Source organism: Oncorhynchus masou, chromosome 3, assembly GCF_036934945.1.
Source record: "Oncorhynchus masou masou isolate Uvic2021 chromosome 3, UVic_Omas_1.1, whole genome shotgun sequence".
NCBI classification, from domain to species: Eukaryota; Metazoa; Chordata; class Actinopteri; order Salmoniformes; family Salmonidae; genus Oncorhynchus; species Oncorhynchus masou.
Genome location: NC_088214.1, coordinates 3,523,391 through 3,547,741, shown reverse-complemented (window position 1 = coordinate 3,547,741; position 24,351 = coordinate 3,523,391). Strand labels below are relative to the sequence as shown.

The window sequence follows — 24,351 nt, the reverse complement described above, 5'->3', positions numbered from 1 at the left end:
CCAGACGGCAGACACAGTGGCAGAATCACAGTTAGAGCCAGTACTCACGGCAGACACAGTGGCAGCCACAGTTAGAGCCAGTACTCATGGCAGACACAGTGGCAGAATCACAGTTAGAGCCAGTACTCACGGCAGACACAGTGGCAGAATCACAGTTAGAGCCAGTACTCACGGCAGACACAGTGGCAGAATCACAGTTAGAGCCAGTACTCACGGCAGACACAGTGGCAGAAGCACAGTTAGTGCCAGTACTCACGGCAGACACTGTGGCAGAAGCACAGTTAGTGCCAGTACTCACGGAAGACACAGACGGCAGAAGCACAGTTAGAGCCAGTACTCACGGCAGACACAGACGGCAGAAGCAAGTTAGAGCCAGGCACACGGCAGACACAGTGGAGAAGCACAGTTAGAGCCAGTACTCAGGCAGACACAGACGGCAGAATCACTTAGAGCCAGTACTCATGGCAGACACAGTGGCAGAAGCACAGTTAGTGCCAGTACTCACGGAAGACACAGAACGGCAGAAGCACAGTTAGAGCCAGTACTCACGGCAGCACAGTGGCAGAGGCACAGTTGAGCCAGTATCACGGCAGACACAGTGGCAGAAGCACAGTTAGAGCCAGTACTCACGGCAGACACAGAGGGCAGAATCACAGCCCTAGAGCCAGTACTCACGGCAGACACAGTGGCAGAAGCACAGTTAGAGCCAGTACTCACGGCCAGACACAGTGGAGAATCACATCTAGAGCCAGACGGCAGACACAGTGGCAGAATCACAGTTAGAGCCAGTACTCACGGAGACACAGTGGCAGAATCACAGTTAGAGCCAGTACTCACGGCAGACACAGTGGCAGAATCACAGTTAGAGCCAGTACGACGGCAGACACAGTGGCAGAATCACAGTTAGAGCCAGTACTCACGGCAGACACAGTGGCAGAATCACAGTTAGAGCCAGTACTCACGGAAGACACAGACGGAGAAGCACAGTGGAGAGGAGGACTGATGGTCAAGCAGACAAAGGCAGAAGCACAGAGAAGGATCACGGCAGACACAGTGGCAGAAGCACAGTTAGAGCCAGTACTCACGGCAGACAAGAAGGCAGAATCACAGTTAGAGCCAGTACTCACGGCAGACACAGTGGCAGAAGCACAGTTAGAGCCAGTACTCAGGCAGACACAGTCCTCCAGAATCACGTTAGAGCCAGTACTCACGGAGACACTGTGGCAGAATCACAGTTAGAGCCAGTAGACGGAGACACGGTGGGAATCACAGTTAGGCCAGACTCACGGCAGACACAGTGGCAGAATCTCAGTTAGAGCCAGGACTCAGGGCAGACACAGTGGCAGAATGAGTTGAGAGCCAGTACTCACGGCAGACACAGTGGCAGAATCACAGGAGAGGTACTCACGGAAGACAGAGACGGCAGGAGCAGGGTTAGAGCCAGTACTCACGGCAGACACAGACGGCAGAAGCACAGTTAGAGCCAGTCATCGGCAGACAGAGTGGGAGAAGAGTTAGAGCACAGGATCACGAGCAGAACAGAAGGCAGAATCACAGTTAGAGCCAGGGGTCACGGCAGACACAGTGGCAGAAGCACAGTTAGAGCCAGTACTCACGGCAGACACAGTGGCAGAATCACAGTTAGAGCCAGTACTGGGCAGACACAGTGGCAGAATCACAGTCAGAGCCAGTAGACGGCAGACACAGTGGCAGAATCACAGTGGAGAGCCAGTACTTCACGGCAGAGACTGTGGCAGAAGCACAGTTAGTGAGTACTCACGGAAGACACAGTCGGCAGAAGCACAGTTTCCGCCGGTTCCGGAGCACAGCATCTGTGAGAAGCAATGAGAGCCAGCTCACGGAGCAGTGGCAGAAGCACAGGGAGTACCGGCAGACACTGGAGGATAGAAGCACAGTTAGAGCCAGTCTCAAGGAGCAGAAAGGGAAGAAGGAGGTTGAGAGGCAGACTCAGGAGACACAGTGGAGAAGGTTAAGAGCCAGTACCACGGCAGGAAGAGGGAGAATCACAGTTAGAGCCAGTACTCACGGCAGGGACAGTGGCAGAAGCACAGTTAGAGCCAGTACTCACGTTGCAGACACAGTGGCAGAATCACAGTTAGAGCCAGTACTCGGCAGACTTGGAGTGGCAGAATCAGGTTAGAGAACAGCACTCACGTAAAGAGAGGCAGAATAGTTAGAGCCTGCTCATGGCAGACACAGGGCAGAAGGTCACAGTGAGGTCAAAAGAGGAGAGGAGCAGACAAGAAGGAGGCAGAGAGAGTGAGTCAAAGTAGAGTGGGGGAAAGTTAGAGCCAGTACCACTTGGGACAGTGAGAATCACAGGTGAGCCAGTCCTCAGGAAAGGAGCACAGTCAAGGCAGAAGCACAGTGATGAGTACTCACGGGGACACAGACTGCAGAATCACAGTTAGGAGTAAAGTGACACAGGGCTGGTAGAGCCATGTACTCACGGCAGACACAGTGGCAGAAGCACAGTTAGACAGATCACGGCAGACACAGAGGCAGAGAGTTGAGCCACTTGGGAGAGATGAGGCAGCCAACTCACAGTTAGAGCCAGTACTCACGGGGGCAGACACAGTGGCAGAAGCACAGTTAGAGCCAGTACTCACGGAGACACAGTGGTGAATCACAGTTAGAGCCAGTACCACGGCAGACACAGTGGCAGAATCACAGTTAGGCTGAGATCACGGCAGACACAGTTGGCAGAATCACAGTTAGAGCCAGACTCACGGCTACACGGAGACGGCAGAACAGTTAGAGGAGTACTCACGGCAGACAAGTGGCAGATCACAGTTAGAGCCAGTACTCACGGCAGACACAGTGGCAGAATCACTTAGAGCCAGTCTCCACGGCAGACACAGTGGAGAAACAATAGAGCCAGACTCACATAGACACAGACGGCAGAATCACAGTTAGAGGTACTCACGGCAGACACAGTGGCAGAATCACAGGAGAGCCAGTGGACTCACGGCAGACACAGTGGCAGAATCACAGTTAGAGCCAGTACTCACGGCAGACACAGTGGCAGAATCACAGTTAGAGCCAGTACTCATGGCAGACACAGTGGCAGAATCACAGTTAGAGCCAGTACTCACGGCAGACACAGTGGCAGAATCACAGTTAGAGCCAGTACTCGGCAGACACAGTGGCAGAATCACAGTTAGAGCCAGTACTCACGGCAGACACAGTGGCAGAATCACAGTTAAGCCAGTACTCACGGCAGACACTGTGGCAGAAGCACAGTTAGTGCCAGTACTCACGGAAGACACAGACGGCAGAAGCAGTGTTATTAGCCAGTACTCACGGCAGAAAGACGGCAAAGCTGGCAGTTAGAGCCAGAAACTCGCGGCAGACTACACATTGGCTTAGAAGCACAGTTAGAGCCAGTACTCACGGCAGACACAGACGGCAGAATCACAGTTAGAGCCAGTACTCATGGCAGACACAGTGGCAGAAGCACAGTTAGAGCCAGTACTCATGGCAGACACAGTGGCAGAAGCACAGTTAGAGCCAGTACTCACGGCAGACACAGTGGCAGAATCACAGTTAGAGCCAGTACTCACGGCAGACACAGTGGCAGAAGCACAGTTAGAGCCAGTACTCACGGCAGACACAGTGGCAGAATCACAGTTAGAGCCAGTACTCACGGCAGACACAGTGGCAGAATCACAGTTAGAGCCAGTACTCACGGCAGACACAGTGGCAGAATCACAGTTAGAGCCAGTACTCACGGCAGACACAGTGGCAGAATCACAGTTAGAGCCAGTACTCACGGCAGACACAGTGGCAGAATCACAGTTAGAGCCAGTACTCACGGCAGACACAGTGGCAGAATCACAGTTAGAGCCAGTACTCACGGCAGACACAGTGGCAGAATCACAGTTAGAGCCAGTACTCACGGCAGACACAGTGGCAGAATCACAGTTAGAGCCAGTACTCACGGCAGACACAGACGGCAGAAGCACAGTTAGAGCCAGTACTCACGGCAGACACAGACGGCAGAAGCACAGTTAGAGCCAGTACTCACGGCAGACACAGTGGCAGAAGCACAGTTAGAGCCAGTACTCACGGCAGACACAGAAGGCAGAATCACAGTTAGAGCCAGTACTCACGGCAGACACAGTGGCAGAAGCACAGTTAGAGCCAGTACTCACGGCAGACACAGTGGCAGAATCACAGTTAGAGCCAGTACTCACGGCAGACACAGTGGCAGAATCACAGTTAGAGCCAGTACTCACGGCAGACACAGTGGCAGAATCACAGTTAGAGCCAGTACTCACGGCAGACACAGTGGCAAAATCAGAAATCGCCTTTTGAGATGTAGCCAGAACCAGTATTGACTGTAAGGTCAGTAGTGACTGTAGAGTCAGAGTCAGTAGTGACTGTAGAGTCAGAGCCAATAGTGACTGTAGAGTCAGGGTCAGTAATGAATGTAGAGTCAGAGCCAGTAGTGACTGTCGAGTCAGAGCCAGTAGTGACTGTAGAGTCAGAGTCAGTAGTGACTGTAGAGTCAGAGTCAGTAGTGACTGTAGAGACTGTAGAATCAGAGTCAGTAGTGACTGTAGAGTCAGAGTCAGTAGTGACTGTAGAGTCAGGGTCAGTAGTGAAGTCAGAGACTGTAGAGTCAGTAGTGACTGTAGAGTCAGGGTCAGTAATGACTGTAGAGTCAGGGTCAGTAATGACTGTAGAGTCAGGGTCAGTAGTTGACTGTAGAGTCAGGGTCAGTAGTGACTGTAGAGTCAGGGTCAGTAGTGACTGTAGAATCAGAGTCAGTAGTGACTGTAGAGTCAGGGTCAGTAGTGACTGTAGAGTCAGGGTCAGTAGTGACTGTAGAGTCAGAGTCAGTAGTGACTGTAGAGTCAGGGTCAGTAGTGACTGTAGAGTCAGAGGGTGACAGTAGTAGTGACTGTAGAGTCAGGGTCAGTAGTGACTGTAGAGTCAGGTCAGTAGTGACTGTAGAGTCAGGGTCAGTGACTGTAGAGTCAGGGTCAGTAGTGACTGTAGATAGTCAGAATCAGTAGTGACTGTAGAATCAGAGTCAGTAGTGACTGTAGAGTCAGGGTCAGTAGTGACTGTAGAGTCAGAGCCAGTAGTGACTCAGGGTCAGTAGTGACTGTAGAGTCAGGGTCAGTAGTGACTGTAGAGTCAGGGTCAGTAGTTACTGTAGAGTCAGGGTCAGTAATGGCTGTAGAGTCAGGGTCAGTAATGAATGTAGAGTCAGGGTCAGTAATAGAGTCAGGGTGTAGAGTGAGAGTCAGGGTCAGTACTGTGAATGTAGAGTCAGGGTCAGTTGTGACTGTAGAGTCAGGGTCAGTAGTGACTGTAGAGTCAGATTCAGTAGTGACTGTAGAGTCAGAAGTGACTGTAGAGTCAGAGTCAGTAGTGACTGTAGAGTCAGAGTCAGTAGTGACTGTAGAGTCAGGGTCAGTAGTGACTGTAGAGTCAGGGTCAGTAGTGACTGTAGAGTCAGAGTCAGTAGTGACTGTAGAGTCAGTAGTGACTGTAGGGTCAGTAGTGACTGTAGAGTCAGGGTCAGTAGTGACTGTAGAGTCAGTCGTGACTGTAGAGTCAGGGTCAGTCGTGACTGTATAGTCAGAGCCAGTAGTTACTGTATAGTCAGAGCCAGTAGTGACTGTAGAGTCAGAGTCAGCAGTTACTGTATAGTCAGAGCCAGTAGTGACTGTAGAGTCAGGGTCAGTAGTGACTGTATAGTCAGAATCAGTAGTGACTGTAGAATCAGAGTCAGTAGTGACTGTAGAGTCAGGGTCAGTAGTGACTGTAGAGTCAGAGCCAGTAGTGACTCAGGGTCAGTAGTGACTGTAGAGTCAGGGTCAGTAGTTACTGTAGAGTCAGGGTCAGTAATGACTGTAGAGTCAGGGTCAGTAATGAATGTAGAGTCAGGGTCAGTAGTGACTGTAGAGTCAGGGTCAGTAGTGACTGTAGAGTCAGGGTCAGTAGTGACTGTAGAGTCAGAGTCAGTAGTGACTGTAGAGTCACTAGTGCCAGTAGTGACTGTAGAGTCAGGTCAGTAGTGTAGTGACTGTAGAGTCAGAGTCAGTAGTTACTGTAGAGTCAGGGTCAGTAATGACTGTAGAGTCAGGGTCAGTAATGAATGTAGAGTCAGGGTCAGTAGTGACTGTAGAGTCAGTAGTGGCTGTAGAGTCAGGTTCAGTAGTGACTGTAGAGTCAGGTTCAGTAGTGACTTTAGAGTCAGAGTCAGTAGTGACTGTAGAGTCAGAGCCAGTAGTGAATGTAGAGTCAGAGTCAGTAGTGACTGTAGAGTCAGAGCCAGTAGTGACTGTAGATTCAGAGCCAGTAGTGAATGTAGAGTCAGAGCCAGTAGTGACTGTAGAGTCAGAGCCAGTAGTGACTGTAGAGTCAGAGCCAGTAGTGACTGTAGAGTCAGAGCCAGTAGTGACTGTAGAGTCAGAGCCAGTAGTGACTGTAGAGTCAGGGTCAGTAGTGACTGTAGAGTCTGTTGTGAATGTATTGTCAGAGCCAGTAGTGACTGTAGAGTCAAGGTCAGTAGTGACTGTAGAGTCAGCCAGGGAATACAGAAATGGATTTCACATGACTGGGAATACAGATACAGGTATGCGTCTGTTGGTCACAGATACCTTAATAAAAAGGTAGGGGCGTGGATCAGAAAACCAGTCAGTAACTGGTGTGACCATTTTCCTCATGCAGCACATCTCCTTCACATAGAGTTGATCAGGCTGTTTATTGTGGCCTGTGGCATGTTGTCCCACTCCTCTTCAATGGCTGTGTGAAGTTGTTGGATATTGGCGGGACCTGGAACACGCTGTCGTACACGTCAATCCAGAGCATCTGCTCAATGGGTGACATATCAGGCCATGGAAGAACTTGAGTTTACAGGAATTGTGTACAGGTCCTTGCGACATGGGGCCGTGCATTATCCTGCTGAAACATAAGGTGAAGGCGGTGGATGAATGGCACAAAAATTGGCCTCAGGATCTCGTCACGGTATCTCTGTACCTGTCCATACCATAATCCCAACACCACCACGAGGCACTCTGTTCCCCACATTGACATCAGCAAACCGCTCGCCCACACGACACCATACACGTGGTCTGCGGTTGTGAGGCCGGTTGGACGTGCTGGCAAATTCTCTAAAGCGATGTTGGAGGCGGCTTACAGTAGAGAAATTAACAATCAATTATCTGGCAACAGCTCTGGTGGACATTCCTCCAAACTTGTGGCATTGTGTTGTATGACAAAACTGCCCGTTTTAGTGGCATTTTATTGTCCCCAGCACAAAGTTCTCCTGTGTAATGATCATGCTGTTTCATCAGCTTCTTGATATGCAACACCTGTCAGGTGGATGGATTATCTTGGCAAAGGAGAAATGCTCACTAATAGGGATTTAAACACATTTGGGATCTTTTATTTCAACTCATGTAACATGGGACCAACACTTTTACCTGTTGCATTTATATTTTGTTGTTCAGTGTAAATACCAAGTCAGAGCCTAGGACAGCCCCTACTGCAGCGCTGGAGCACAGATGCATCCCAGACACTAGGGCCCTGGTGGAACTAGACTACACTGAGGGGCTGATGGTCTAAACATACTAACACAGTGAATACACACCACAAGGGAGCTTTATAGTCAAACTAAGACCGTTTCCCCTACAAAAAAAGACAGTTACAGACAGTGATATTATTATAGACAGGTCTGTCGGCAGTGTCAGGGTTGAGGCCAAAGAAAACCTTGGTGACTGAGCTAGTGTACAGAGTCATACAGCGTCAAACAGAAGGGCGTTCCTAGCTCAGTGCTGAACTCATCTTTGAGCTTCAGCCTTCCCCTTTCCCCTCAGATCGCGCCAAGATAGCCTACCTCTTCATGCTGATGTCCGGGAGGGCTCTCACATGGGCTACTGCCATGTGGGAACAACAGCCGGCCATATGCACGAGTCTGGAGGGTTTCGTGGGAGAAGTGAGGAAGGTCTTTGATGCCCCGTTCTCTGGGCGAGAGGCCGCCCGGAAGCTAATCCAGCTTCGGCAGGAGTCCCGCAGTGTAGCTGATTATGCAGTGGATTTCCGCACGTTGGCAGTGGAGAGCGCTTGGAATCAAGAGGCACTGGTCGATATGTTCCTGCTTAGCGTCTCAGAGGAGGTCAAGGACAAGCTTGCAGCCCGGGAGTTACCTACGGAGCTCGATTGCCTCATCACTTTGACCATCCGTATCGATGGGCGATTACGGGATACGACAGAGGGAGAGTCATCGCTTCCTGAGCCTATGTCACTATGCAGAGCTGGGCTGTCAACAGCAGAACGGCAATACTGGATCGACACGAAGAGTTGTCTGAATTGCGAGACTCTTGGTCATTTTGTGTCCTCTTGTCCTTTAAAGAAACCAGGCTCACCAGTAGGAGCAAGTATTCTCGTGAGCCATATGGAGAAGGTTCCTGCTTCCCCTGCTCGCGCCATTCTGCTGTGGGGAGACCAGTCCAAATCTTTCTGGGTTCTCGTTGACTCTGGGGACGACGAAAGCTTTTTGGACGCTACCCTGGTCTACTGGTGCCATCATGGGCTGAAGCCCGTTCTGTCACGCCCGTTGCATAAAGTCAGCACAACCTGCCCTAGGATGTCTTCCTGGGGGCTCAGAAAGTGCCCCAGACCTCTCCGCCATTCCCACGGAATACTAGGACCTCTAGGGGGGTGTTCAGCCACATCGCTTCCACCGCACCGATCCTATGACTGCGGGATTGACCTTCTCCCGAGCACCACGCCACCCCACGGACATCTGTACTCTCTGCCCGGACCGGAGACCAAGGCTATTTATTTATTTTTATTTATCCGTTATTTTACCAGGTAAGTTGACTGAGGAAACATTCTCATTTGCAGCAACGACCTGGGGAATAGTTACAGGGGAGAGGAGCGGGGGATGAATGAGCCAATTGTAAACTGGGGATTATTAGGTGACCGTGATGGTTTGGGGGTCAGATTGAGAATTTAGCCAGGACACCAGGGTTCACATCCCTACTCTTACGATAAGTGCCATGGGATCTTTAATGACCTCAGAGAGTCAGGACACCTGTTTAATGTCCCATCCGAAAGACGGCACCATACACAGGGCTTTGGGATATTTTCTTAGACCAGAGGAAAGAGTGCCTCCTACTGGCCCTCCAACACCACCTCCAGCAGCATCTGGTCTCCCATTCAGGAATTAACCAGGACCAACCCTGCTTAGCTTCAGCAGCAAGCCAGTAGTGGTATGCAGGGTGGTATGCTGCTGGAGACCTACATTGGGGACTCACAAATGCCCCTGCTGTGTTCCAGGCTCTGGTGAATAGTATTCTCCGTGAAATGTTGAACCGGTTCATCTTCGTCTACATTGATGACATCCTCGTCTTCTCCCGCTCCCCTCAAGAACACTTGCTCCACGTCCAGCAGGTCCTTCAACGCCTTCTGGAGAATCAGCTGTTTGTGAAGGTGAGAGCAGTGATGGATTGGCCTCAGCCTACATCCAGGGTGCAGTTGCAACGTTTCCTGGGGTTTGCCAACTTCTATCATTGCTTTATCCGGGGTTAAAGCTTCCTTCCCCTCTGTCAGCACTCACCTCACCTAAGGTTCCGTTCACATGGTCTCCAGCTGCTGACCGGGCGTTCCGGGACCTCAAACATCGCTTCACCACAGCTCCCATCTTGGTTCATCCGGACCCTTCCCGTCAGTTTGTGGTGGAGGCCAATGCTTCAGATGTCGGAGTGGGGGTTGTCTTGTCCCAGCGTTCTGCCATTGACCTCAAGCTACATCCCTGCGCCTTCTCCTCCCATCGCCTCAACGCCACGGAAAGGAACTACGATGTGGGGAATTGTGAGCTTCTCGCGGTGAAGATGGCGTTGGAGGAATGGAGGCACTAGCTGGAGGGGGCGGAACATCCGTTCATCGTGTTGACTGACCACAAGAAGCTGGAGTATCTCCGTACCACTCCAGGCAACCCTCAACTCCAGGCAAGCCAGATGGGCCTTGCTGTTCACACTGTTCAACTTCTCCCTCTCATACCGGCCGGGATCCAAGAATGTCAAGCCGGATGCACTGTCCCGACGCTATAGCCCCACGACTACTACCCCGGAACCCAAGACCATCCATCCCACTTCATGCCTTGCGGCGGCACTCAGCTGGGGAGTGGGGAAGCAGGTCCGTGAGGCACTGTGTTCCCAGCTGAATCCCGGCGGGGGGGGGGATAACCAGATGTTCGATCCTGACACCGTCCGCTCCGCAGTCCTGGAGTGGGCCCACTCTTCGCCTGTCCGCATTGGTCAATCCGTGTGTCTAGAATTAAGCCCATGTCTCACAGCCCTTTGTCTTCTATTTCCAGGCCCACCCCTACTACTAGTGTCGTCGATGGCCATCCGGCTTAACCTGAGGGTTCGACCAGTGGGTTCCCAGTACCTGGTTGACTGGGAGGGTTGTGGCCCGGAGGAGAGGTGCTGGGTCCCTGCTAGAGACATCCTGGACCCAGCCCTCATCGCTGACTTCCACTGCCGACACCCCGGTCAACCAGGTATGTGCCCAGTTAGGACGCCAGGTGGCGCCTCCTAGAGGTGGTAGAGGGGTACTATCACTCCCTGATCTGTTTCGCCTGTCTTTGTGATTGTCTCCACACCCCTCCAGGTGTTGCCCATCTTCCCCATCTGTCTTGTTTGTCAAGGCTGCTAGCGTTTTTGTGACAGCTCCTGCTTTTCCCGGTCCCTCTTTTCTCGTCCTCCTCGTTTTTGACCTTTGCCTGTCTTGACTCTGTACCCGCCCACCTGACCACTCTGCCTGTCCCTGACCCTGAGCCTGCCTGCCTGCCGTCCTGAACCTTTGCCCCACTTCTGGATTACCGACCTCTGCCTGACCCTGAGCCTGCCTGCCGTCCTGTACCTTTGCCCCACTTTTGGATTACCGACCTCTGCCTGAGCCTGCCTGCCGTCCTGTACCTTTGCCCCTGTTGCTGTAACAAACATTGTTGCTTCGACACAGTCTGCATCTGGGTCTTACCTCGATACCTGATACTTATGTAAATAAGGTATTTCTGTTTTTTATTTTTAATAAATTTATAAAAATGTCTAAAAACCTGTTTTTGCTTTGTCATTATGGGGTTTTGTGTGTAGATTGACGAGGATTTTTTTACAATTTAATCCATTTTAGAATAAGGCTATAACGTAAGAAATTGTGGACAAAGTGAAGGAGTCTGAATATTTTCCGAATATATGTCAATTTCTGATAGATTGTATATTTAATTGTCTTGCTCTCAATACGGTCTGTAAATGTAAATGCATTTTATTCATGAAGCAAATTTCTGTTTTGTTTCTTGGGTTTTCCATTCCAGCATATGGCGTGTATTTGTCCTATTTCATTGTTTATTTTGATGTTTGTTTGTGTTCCCTTAGGGGTTTAAAATTGTTTCTAGGACAAAGCTGTTGTAATTATTTTACAGTTATTAAGAGGGCACATATGAGTTCCTAAATTACATATTCAAAATACCTATTAATGGTGAAGTTTTGCCGTTTTTATTTATTTCTTCTCAGAAACCCGAGCCAGCAGAGGAGTCGACCACCAAGGAGGTTCCTGTTGTCCACACAGAGACGAAAAACTCTGAGTCTTCAGAGGTGTGTTCATTTGGGCAGAAGAAGAGAAAAGGAAAGCAACAATGAGTTTCTACTTGGTTCAGGTAGTCTTTCCATTCACTTCTGTTGGGTGACTAATAAAAACTCATTTGAGTCACGTGACTTCTGACAGGGTGACACCAACGGTGACGCTATCCCCGGTGTTCTGATGAGCGCTCAGACTATCACCTCGGAAACCAACGGCACCACGTCAACCACACACATCGCTAAGGTCAGGGGTCATTTCATTAGCTGACCCTTTTGACCTCGCGAGAATTCCACTCTCCTTTTTAGAATAAAAAAATAGTAATACTAACCATAACCCATCTGTCTAGTACCACACCTATAATACTAACCATAACCCATCTGTCCAGTACCACACCTATAATACTAACCATAACCCATCTGTCCAGTACCACACCTATAATACTAACCATAACCCATCTGTCCAGTACCACACCTATAATACTAACATAACCCATCTGTCCAGTACCACACCTATAATAACCCATCTGTCTAGTAACCATAACCCATCTGTCCAGTACCACACCTATAATACTAACCATAACCCATCTGTCTAGTACCACACCTATAATACTAACCATAACCCATCTGTCTAGTACCACACCTATAATAACCCATCTGTCCAGTAACCAGTACCACACCTATAATAACCCATCTGTCTAGTACCACACCTATAATACTAACCATAACCCATCTGTCCAGTACCACACCTATAATACTAACCATAACCCATCTGTCCAGTACCACACCTATAATACTAACCATAACCCATCTGTCCAGTCTGTATACCACAATACTAACCATAACCCATCTGTCCAGTACCACACCTATAATACTAACCACACCTATAATACTAACCATAACCCATCTGTCCAGTACCACACCACACCTATAATACTAACCATAACCCATCTGTCTAGTACCACACCTATAATACTAACCATAACCCATCTGTCTAGTACCACACCTATAATACTAACCATAACCCATCTGTCCAGTACCACACCTATAATACTAACCCATCTGTAATACCACACCATAACCCATCTGTCTAGTACCACACCTATAATACTAACCATAACCCATCTGTCCAGTACCACACCTATAATACTAACCATAACCCATCTGTCAGTACCACACCTATAATACTAACCATAACCCACCATCTGTACCACACCTATATAATAACCCATCTGTCCAGTACCACACCTATAATACTAACCCATCTGTCCAAGTACCACACCTATAACCTATAATACTAACCATAACCCATCTGTACCACACCTATAATACTAACCATAACCCATCTGTAGTACCACACCTATAATACTAACCATAACCCATCTGTCTAGTACCACACCTATAATACTAACCCATCCAGTACCACACCTATAATACTAACCCATCTGTCCAGTACCACACCTATAATATAACCATAACCCATCTGTCTAGTACCACACCTATAATACTAACCATAACCCATCTGTCTAGTAACCACACCTATAATACTAACCATAACCCATCTGTCTAGTACCACACCTATAATACTAACCATAACATCTGTCTAGTACCACACCTATAATACTAACCATAACCCATCTGTCTAGTACCACACCTATAATACCACACCTAACCATAACCCATCTGTCCAGTACCACACCTATAATACTATAATACTAACCCATCTGTCCAGTACCACACCTATATAATAACCCATCTGTTCAGTACCACACCTATAATACTAACCATAACCCAATACCACACCTATAATACTAACCCATCTGTCTAGTAACCCATCTGTCTAGTACCACACCTATAATACTAACCCATCTGTCTAGTACCACACCTATAATACTAACCCATCTGTCTAGTACCACACCTATAATACTAACCCATCTGTCTAGTACCACACCTATAATACTAACCCATCTGTCTAGTACCACACCTATAATACTAACCCATCTGTGTACCACACCTATAATACTAACTATAACCCAATGTCCATGTCCTATAGTACCACACCTAGTAATACTAACCCATCTGTCCAATACCACACCTATAATATAACCCATCTGTCCAGTACCACACCTATAATACTAACCCATCTGTCTAGTACCACACCTATAATACTAACCCATCTGTCCAGTACCACACCTATAATACTAATAACCCATCTGTCTACCACCTATAATACTAACCCATCTGTCTAGTACCACACCTATAATTTGACACACCTATAATTAACCCATCTGTCCAGTACCACACCTATAATACTAAATCTGTCTAGTACCACACCTATAATACTAACCCATCTGTCTAGTACCACACCTATAATAACCCATCTGTCCAGTACCACACCTAAAACTAACCCATCTGTCTATTAACATCTGTCTAGTTAATACTAACCCATCTGTCCAGTTATAATACAACATAACCCATCTGTCCAATACCACACCTATAATACTAACCATAACCCATCTGTCCAATACCACACCTATAATACTATCCCATCTGTCTAGTCTATAATACTAACCCATCTGTCTAGTACCACACCTATAATACTAACCCAACCTATAATGCTAACCATCTGTCTAGTACCACACCTATAATACTAACCCATCTGTCTAGTACCACACCTATAATACTAACCCATCTGTCCAGTACCACACCTATAATACTAACCATAACCCATCTGTCCAATACCACACCTATAATACTAACCATAACCCATCTGTCCAATACCACACCTATAATACTAACCCATCTGTCTAGTACCACACCTATAATACTAACCCATCTGTACAATACTAACCCATCTGTCTAGTACCACACCTATAATACTAAATCTGTCCAGTACCACACCTATAATACTAACCCATCTGTTAGTACCACACCTATAATACTAACCCATCTGTCTAGTACCACACCTATAATACTAACCCACAATACCACACCTATAATACTAACCCATCTGTCTAGTACCACACCTATAATACTAACCCATCTGTCCAGTACCACACCTATAATACTAACCCATCTGTAGTACCACACCTATAATACTAACCCATCTGTTCAGTACCACACCTATAATACTAACCCATCTGTCTAGTACCACACCTATAATACTAACCCATCTGTCTAGTACCACACCTATAATAAGTAGTGCACTACATCTGTCTAGTGGCCCTGGTAGAAGTAGTCTTTATTTTCTTTTATTTAAGTTTTCTTTACAAATTTTCTTTACAAATCGAATTGTTTTTCTTACACTTTGACATTACAGAGCCCTGTGTAAATCATTGACAAAAAAAAGTGACAATTAAATCCATTTTAATCTCACTTTGTAACACAACAAAAATGTGGAAGAAGTCAATGGGTGCTAATACTGTGTGCACTGTACAATCTAGCCTACATCCTATCCTGGCCCTGGTAGAAGTAGTGCACTACATCCTATGGCCCTGGTAGAAGTAGTGCACTACATCCTAGTGCACTACATCCTATTGGCCCTGGTAGAAGTAGTGCACTACATCCTATGGGCCCTGGTAGAAGTAGTGCACTACATCCTACATGGGCCCTGGTAGAAGTAGTGCACTACATCCTATGGGCCCTGGTAGAAGTAGTGCACTACATCCTATGGGCCCTGGTAGAGGTAGTGCACTACATCCTATTGGCCCTGGTAGAAGTAGTGCACTACATCCTATGGGCCCTGGTAGAAGTAGTGCACTACATCCTATGGACCCTGGTAGAAGTAGTGCACTACATCCTATGGACCCTGGTCACAAGTAGTGCATCCTATAGAGGTAGTGCACTACATCCCCTGGTCACAAGTAGTGCACTACATCCTATGGCCCTGGTAGAAGTAGTGCACTACATCCTATGGGCCCTGGTAGAAGTAGTGCACTACATCCTATGGGCCCTGGTAGAGTAGTAGTGCACTACATCCTATGGACCCTGGTAGAAGTAGTGCACTACATATGGGCCCTTATGGCACTACATCCCCTGGTCACAAGTAGTGCACTACATCCTATGGCCCTGGCCCTGGTAGAGAAGTAGTGCACTACATCCTATGGGCCCTGGTAGAAGTAGTGCACTACATCCTATGGCCCTGGTAGAAGGTCCTGGTCACAAGTAGTGCACTACATCCTATTGGCCCTGGTAGAAGTAGTGCACTACATCCTATTGGCCCTGGTAGAAGTAGTGCACTACATCCTATGGGCCCTGGTAGAAGTAGTGCACTACATCCTATTGGCCCTGGTAGAAGTAGTGCACTACATCCTATGGGCCCTGGAAGTAGTGCACTACATCCTATGGGCCCTGGTAGAAGTAGTGCACTACATCCTATTGGCCCTGGTAGAAGTAGTGCACTACATCCTACATCCTATTGGCCCTGGTTGAAGTAGTGCACTACATCCTATGGGCCCTGGTCACAAGTAGTGCACTACATCCTATGGGCCCTGGTCACAAGTAGTGCACTACATCCTATGGGCCCTGGTCACAAGTAGTGCACTACATCCTATGGGCCCTGGTAGAAGTAGTGCACTACATCCTATGGTCCCTGGTCACAAGTAGTGCACTACATCCTATGGGCCCTGGTAGAAGTAGTGCACTACATCCTATGGTCCCTGGTCACAAGTAGTGCACTACATCCTATTGGCCCTGGTTGAAGTAGTGCACTACATCCTATTGGCCCTGGTTGAAGTAGTGCACTACATCCTATGGTCCCTGGTCACAAGTAGTGCACTACATCCTACATCCTATGGTCCCTGGTCACAAGTAGTGCACTACATCCTATGGGCCCTGGTAGAAGTAGTGCACTACATCCTATGGGCCCTGGTAGAAGTAGTGCACTACATCCTATGGCACTACATCCTATGGGCCCTGGTAGAAGTAGTGCACTACATCCTATGGGCCCTGGTAGAAGTAGTGCACTACATCCTATGGGCCCTGGTAGAAGTAGTGCACTACATCCTATGGGCCCTGGTCACAAGTAGTGCACTACATCCTATGGACCCTGGTAGAAGTAGTGCACTACATCCTATGGGCCCTGGTAGAAGTAGTGCACTACATCCTATGGACATCCTGGGCCCAGAAGTAGTGCACTACATCCTATGGGCCCTGGTAGAAGTAGTGCACTACATCCTATTGGCCCTGGTAGAAGTAGTGCACTACATCCACTACATCCTATTGGCCCTGGTAGAAGTAGTGCACTACATCCTATGGGCCCTGGTTGAAGAAGTAGTGCACTACATCCTATGGGCCCTGGTCAGAAGTAGTGCACTACATCCTATTGGCCCTGGTAGAAGTAGTGCACTACATCCTATGGCCCTGGTAGAAGTAGTGCACTACATCCTATGGGCCCTGGTCACAAGTAGTGCACTACATCCTATGGGTCCAGGTAGAAGTAGTGCACTACATCCTATGGGCCCTGGTTGAAGTAGTGCACTACATCCTATTGGCCCTGGTTGAAGTAGTGCACTACATCCTATGGGCCCTGGTCACAAGTAGTGCATCCTGGCCCTGGAAGTAGTGCACTACATCCTATGGGCCCCCTGGTCACAAGTAGTGCACTACATCCTATGGGCCCTGGTCACAAGTAGTGCACTACATCCTATGGGCCCTGGTCACAAGTAGTGCACTACATCCTATGGGCCCTGGTCACAAGTAGTGCACTGCATCCTATGGGCCCTGGTAGAAGTAGTGCACTACATCCTATTGGCCCTGGGTTGCACTGGTCACAAGTAGTGCACTACACATCCTCACAAGTAGTAGTGCACTACATCCTATGGGCCCTGGTCACAAGTAGTGCACTACATCCTATGGGCCCTGGAGAAGTAGTGCACTACATCCACATCCTATGGGCCCTGGCAGAAAGTAGTGCACTACATCCTATTGGCCCTGGTTGAAGTAGTGCACTACATCCTATGGTCCCTGGTCACAAGTAGTGCACTACATCCTATGGGCCCTGGTCACAAGTAGTGCACTACATCCTATGGGCCCTGGTCACAAGTAGTGCACTACATCCTATGGGCCCTGGTCACAAGTAGTGCACTACATCCTATGGGCCCTGGTCACAAGTAGTGCACTACATCCTATGGGCCCTGGTCACAAGTAGTGCACTACATCCTATGGGCCCTGGTCACAAGTAGTGCACTACATCCTATGGGCCCTGGTCACAAGTAGTGCACTACATCCTATGGGCCCTGGTAGAAGTAGTGCACTACATCCTATGGGCCCTGGTCACAAGTAGTGCACTACATCCTATGGGCCCTGGTCACAAGTAGTGCACTACATCCTATGGGCCCTGGTCACAAGTAGTGCACTACATCCTATGGGCCCTGGTCAGAAGTAGTGCACTACATCCTATGGTCCCTGGTCACAAGTAGTGCACTACATCCTATGGGCCCTGGTCCTATGGGCCCTGGTAGAAGTAGTGCACTACATCCTATGGTCCCTGGTCACAAGTAGTGCACTACATCCTATAGTGCACTACATCCTATGGCCCTGGTTGAAGTAGTGCACTACATCCTGGTCACAAGTAGTGCACTACATCCTATGGGCCCTGGTGAAGTAGTGCACTACATCCTATGGTCCCCTATGGGCCCTGGTCACAAGTAGTGCACTACATCCTATGGGCCCTGGTAGAAGTAGTGCACTACATCCTATGGGCCCTGGTCACAAGTCGTGCACTACATCCTATGGGCCCCTGGTCATGGGCCCAAGTAGTGCACTACATCCTATGGGCCCTGGTCACAAGTAGTGCACTACATCCTATGGGCCCTGGTCACAAGTAGTGCACTACATCCTATGTCCATAGCCCTGGTGAATGAAATACATCCTAAACCTGGTCACAAGTGTCCTCAGCTGGGCCCTGTGAGTGCACTACATCCTATGGGCCCTGGTCACAAGTGTGCACTACATCCTATGGGCCCTGGTCACAAGTAGTCATCCTATGGGCCCTGGTAGAAGTAGTGCACTACATCCTATGGGCCCTGGTGAGTAGTGCACTCATCCTATGGCCTTGTCACAAGTAGTGCACTCAGCCCTGGTGAGGTGCACTACATCCTATGGCCTTGTCCATCCTATGGGCCCTCACAAGTGTGATACATCCTATGGCCTTGTCCTCAGCTCTGTGAGGTCTCTATGGCCTTGTCCTCAGCCCTGTGAGGTCATCTATGGCCTTGTCCTCAGCTCTGTGAGGTCTCTATGGCCTTGTCCTCAGCTCTGTGAGGTCTCCATGGCCTTGTCCTCAGCTCTGTGAGGTCTCTATGGCCTTGTCCTCAGCTCTGTGAGGTCTCTATGGCCTTGTCCTCAGCTCTGTGAGGTCTCTATGGCCTTGTCCTCAGCTCTGTGAGGTCTCTATGGCCTTGTCCTCAGCTCTGTGAGGTCTCTATGGCCTTGTCCTCAGCTCTGTGAGGTCCATGGCCTTGTCCTCAGCTCTGTGAGGTCTCTATGGCCTTGTCCTCAGCTCTGTGAGGTCTCTATGGCCTTGTCCTCAGCTCTGTGAGGTCTCTATGGCCTTGTCCTCAGATCTGTGAGGTCTCCATGGCCTTGTCCTCAGCTCTGTGAGGTCTCTATGGCCTTGTCCTCAGCTCTGTGAGGTTCCATGGCCTTGTCCTCAGCTCTGTGAGGTCTCCATGGCCTTGTCCTCAGCTCTGTGAGGTCTCCATGGCCTTGTCCTCAGCTCTGTGAGGTCTCCATGGCCTTGTCCTCAGCTCTGTGAGGTCTCCATGGCCTTGTCCTCAGCTCTGTGAGGTCTCCATGGCCTTGTCCTCAGCTCTGTGAGGTCTCTATGGCCTTGTCCTCAGCTCTGTGAGGTTACCATGGCCTTGTCCTCAGCTCTGTGAGGTTACCATGGCCTTGTCCTCAGCTCTGTGAGGTCTCCATGGCCTTGTCCTCAGCTCTGTGAGGTTACCATGGCCTTGTCCTCAGCTCTGTGAGGTTACCATGGCCTTGTCCTCAGCTCTGTGAGGTCTCCATGGCCTTGTCCTCAGCTCTGTGAGGTTCCATGGCCTTGTCCTCAGCTCTGTGAGGTCTCCATGGCCTTGTCCTCAGCTCTGTGAGGTTACCATGGCCTTGTCCTCAGCTCTGTGAGGTTACCATGGCCTTGTCCTCAGCTCTGTGAGGTCTCCATGGCCTTGTCCTCAGCTCTGTGAGGTTACCATGGCCTTGTCCTCAGCTCTGTGAGGTCTCCATGGCCTTGTCCTCAGCTCTGTGAGGTCTCTATGGCCTTGTCCTCAGCTCTGTGAGGTTCCATGGCCTTGTCCTCAGCTCTGTGAGGTCTCCATGGCCTTGTCCTCAGCTCTGTGAGGTCTCCATGGCCTTGTCCTCAGCTCTGTGAGGTCTCCATGGCCTTGTCCTCAGCTCTGTGAGGTCTCCATGGCCTTGTCCTCAGCTCTGTGAGGTCTCCATGGCCTTGTCCTCAGCTCTGTGAGGTCTCCATGGCCTTGTCCTCAGCTCTGTGAGGTTACCATGGCCTTGTCCTCAGCTCTGTGAGGTTCCATGGCCTTGTCCTCAGCTCTGTGAGGTCTCCATGGCCTTGTCCTCAGCTCTGTGAGGTTACCATGGCCTTGTCCTCAGCTCTGTGAGGTTACCATGGCCTTGTCCTCAGCTCTGTGAGGTTACCATGGCCTTGTCCTCAGCTCTGTGAGGTCTCCATGGCCTTGTCCTCAGCTCTGTGAGGTTACCATGGCCTTGTCCTCAGCTCTGTGAGGTTACCATGGCCTTGTCCTCAGCTCTGTGAGGTCTCCATGGCCTTGTCCTCAGCTCTGTGAGGTCTCCATGGCCTTGTCCTCAGCTCTGTGAGGTCTCTATGGCCTTGTCCTCAGCTCTGTGAGGTTCCATGGCCTTGTCCTCAGGTCTGTGAGGTCTCCATGGCCTTGTCCTCAGCTCTGTGAGGTCTCCATGGCCTTGTCCTCAGCTCTGTGAGGTCTCCATGGCCTTGTCCTCAGCTCTGTGAGGTCTCCATGGCCTTGTCCTCAGCTCTGTGAGGTCTCCATGGCCTTGTCCTCAGCTCTGTGAGGTCTCCATGGCCTTGTCCTCAGCTCTGTGAGGTCACCATGGCCTTGTCCTCAGCTCTGTGAGGTCTCCATGGCCTTGTCCTCAGCTCTGTGAGGTCTCCGTGGCCTTGTCCTCAGCTCTGTGAGGTCAGCCCTGTGTGTGCTGCCGTACCATGTGTAATTCCCGTGCTGTTCCTGTCTGTCAGTCAGCATCATTAACGTTTCCAAAACATGAAGGGTCGGTTTCTTGGACACAGATTAAGTCTAGTACTGGACCCAAAAACTTACTTTCAAAGAGAGAGATGTTTGCTTTAGTCCAGGATTCATCTATGTCCGGTAAACTGCCCCTTAAATGAGCTGACCTCTTTCCAATTCCAGTATCCTGCACTGTGTTATGTTCGCGGGGTAATTTACAGAGAGAAAGCATCAGCATGGCAGTGCCATGGCATCAGGCTCTCATAATCTGCCTCCGATACTGTGCCGTTTCCTACGTGGCTCCCAATGTGAAGGAATGTACTAACCGAGACTGTTTCTCTCTGTCTCTGTTTTTAGGAGTAAGGACAGCTCTATATCCCCCCTGGTAGAAGGACTCGCCCTCCAACCTCCTCCAGCGTCATGATGGACCTCATTACATTACTGCGCCCGCCTGCTGGGCACACTGTTTTATAACTACAGTAGAGACTATAGAGCCAGCCTATTGTTCTACAGACGGGACTCTGCTCCGTAGAAATATAATCTATAGAACGAACCTCCCCATTCCAGTCAATGATGGCATGATACAGTGCCTTGCGAAAGTATTCGGCCCCCTTGAACTTTGCGACCTTTTGCCACATTTCAGGCTTCAAACATAAAGATATAAAACTGTATTTTTTTGTGAAGAATCAACAAGTGGGACACAATCATGAAGTGGAACGACATTTATTGGATATTTCAAACTTTTTTAACATATCAAAAACTGAAAAATTGGGCGTGCAAAATTATTCAGCCCCTTTACTTTCAGTGCAGCAAACTCTCTCCAGAAGTTCAGTGAGGATTTCTGAAAGATCCAATGTTGACCTAAATGACTAATGATGATAAATACAATCCACCTGTGTGTAATCAAGTCTCCGTATAAATGCACCTGCACTTTGATAGTCTCAGAGGTCCGTTAAAAACGCAGAGAGCATCATGAAGAACAAGGAACACACCAGGCAGGTCCGAGATACTGTTGTGAAGAAGTTTAAAGCCGGATTTGGATACAAAAAGATTTCCCAAGCTTTAAACATCCCAAGGAGCACTGTGCAAGCGATAATATTGAAATGGAAGGAGTATCAGACCACTGCAAATCTACCAAGACCTGGCCGTCCCTCTAAACTTTCAGCTCATACAAGGAGAAGACTGATCAGAGATGCAGCCAAGAGGCCCATGATCACTCTGGATGAACTGCAGAGATCTACAGCTGAGGTGGGAGACTCTGTCCATAGGACAACAATCAGCTGTATATTGCACAAATCTGGCCTTTATGGAAGAGTGGCAAGAAGAAAGCCATTTCTTAAAGATATCCATAAAAAGTGTAGTTTAAAGTTTGCCACAAGCCACCTGGGAGACACACCAAACATGTGGAAGAAGGTGCTCTGGTCAGATGAAACCAAAATGTAACTTTTTGGCAACAATGCAAAACGTTATGTTTGGCTTAAAAGCAACACAGCCCATCACCCTGAACACACCATCCCCACTGTCAAACATGGTGGTGGCAGCATCATGGTTTGGGCCTGCTTTTCTTCAGCAGGGACAGGGAAGATGGTTAAAATTGATGGGAAGATGGATGGAGCCAAATACAGGACCATTCTGGAAGAAAAACCTGATGGAGTCTGCAAAAGACCTGAGACTGGGACGGAGATTTGTATTCCAACAAGACAATGATCCAAAACATAAAACAAAATCTACAATGGAATGGTTCAAAAATAAACATATCCAGGTGTTAGAATGGCCAAGTCAAAGTCCAGACCTGAATCCAATCGAGAATCTGTGGAAAGAACTGAAAACTGCTGTTCACAAATGCTCTCCATCCAACCTCACTGAGCTTGAGCTGTTTTGCAAGGAGGAATGGGAAAAAAAATTCAGTATCTCGATGTGCAAAACTGATAGAGACATACCCCAAGCGACTTACAGCTGTAATCGTAGCAAAAGGTGGCGCTACAAAATATCAACTTAAGGGGGCTGAATAATTTTGCACGCCCAATTTTTCAGTTTTTGATTTGTTAAAAAAGTTTGAAATATCCAATAAATGTCGTTCCACTTCATGATTGTGTCCCACTTGTTGTTGATTCTTCACAAAAAAATACAGTTTTATATCTTTATGTTTGAAGCCTGAAATGTGGCAAAAGGTCGCAAAGTTCAAGGGGGCCGAATACTTTCGCAAGGCACTGTAGATTGTAATTCTATGCTTTGCTCTCAATGGGGCCCGATCCATGTGCTTAACTTGGACTTTGTAAAAAATCATCCATTGATGTCATTGAGAAGGGGGGAAAAAATTAAAATTATGTCGTTAGAGTTTAACATTCCTATCATCAGTCTCATCCGTGATTATCAATATGCATATTGCATGAGCAAAACTAAGCAGTTTAGCATTATTATGAAAAATAATTATATCAGATTACTACTCCCATACTGTCATATGATAAACAATGATATCCTATTCCAACTCCCATACTGTCATATGATAAACAATGATATCAGATTCCAACTCCCATACTGTCATATGATAAACAATGATATCAGATTCCAACTCCCATACTGTCATATGATAAACAATGATATCAGATTCCAACTCCCATACTGTCAGATGATAAACAATGATATCAGATTCCAACTCCCATACTGTCAGATGATAAACAATGATATCAGATTCCAACTCCCATACTGTCAGATGGTAAACAATGATATCCTATTCCAACTCCCATACTGTCATATGATAAACAAACAGGTTAATTTATGCACCTACCTCCACACTGAACTCTACAATACGATTGATTCATTCACCACCTTATTACCAATTTTGGATGAGTTATAAAATGATAATTTAACAGTAATTATTGTAGCAGCATTGTTTATTTTTATTTATGAAATAAATAAATAAAACGTCACTCCAAACGGGTGAACTGCTGTCGGCTGTTTGTGACATATTGAAGGGCACAACATTATAATAACCTAGCAAATAGAGCCAACATCTTCTCCACTCCATCACACCTCAGAGATTTACAGTTAGAAATAGAAATATATTACTTCAACATGGTATTGTACGTACATGTGCTTTCCTAGGCAACAAAAGAATACAAACTAAGGCAGATTTATATCTTCTATATTCAGTTACAAATTATTTTATTCGTTTTTTTTTGTGTATTTTTTTGTCAATGATCCATGTAGAATGGGAAAATAAGTCAATAAATGAAATAAAATAAATAAATTATACGGATTTGTCCGTATCTTCCCATCCTCCATGGATCAAATGATTCAGCTATTTGAATAATTGATTTTAATCATTTGATTCAGCATATTTGAGACAGTGTGCGTGCCAGTCTAGCACCCAGGCTATATTTGAGACATGGGTCCTGGTCAAAAGTAGTACCCCCTATAGCCTATGGTCCCTGGTTGAAAGTAGTACCCTCTATAGCCCTATGGTCCCTGGTTGAAAGTAGTACCCCCTATAGCCCTATGGTCCC

General features: G+C 48.1%; 2 protein-coding genes across 3 annotated transcripts in view; one reads left to right on the top strand and one right to left on the bottom strand.

The window, feature by feature from the left end:
• The window catches only part of LOC135508967 (band 4.1-like protein 3), a 180,370-nt gene extending 158,921 nt beyond the window's left edge, over nucleotides 1-21,449 (top strand). The window contains exons 19-20 of one of the 2 annotated variants that reach the window (XM_064929219.1): nucleotides 11,556-11,698; nucleotides 21,203-21,449. In XM_064929219.1, the coding sequence (XP_064785291.1) occupies nucleotides 11,556-11,681 (126 nt within the window). In that variant the 3' untranslated portion in view covers nucleotides 11,682-11,698; nucleotides 21,203-21,449. Of the gene's footprint in view, nucleotides 1-10,360; nucleotides 10,533-11,555; nucleotides 11,699-21,202 lie in introns of those variants that run through there. The other variant, XM_064929227.1, reaches the window with a different exon arrangement.
• The window catches only part of LOC135509028 (ras-related protein Rab-31-like), a 235,218-nt gene that overhangs the window by 44,579 nt on the left and 166,288 nt on the right, over nucleotides 1-24,351 (bottom strand). The gene's annotated exons all lie outside the window — the stretch shown is intronic.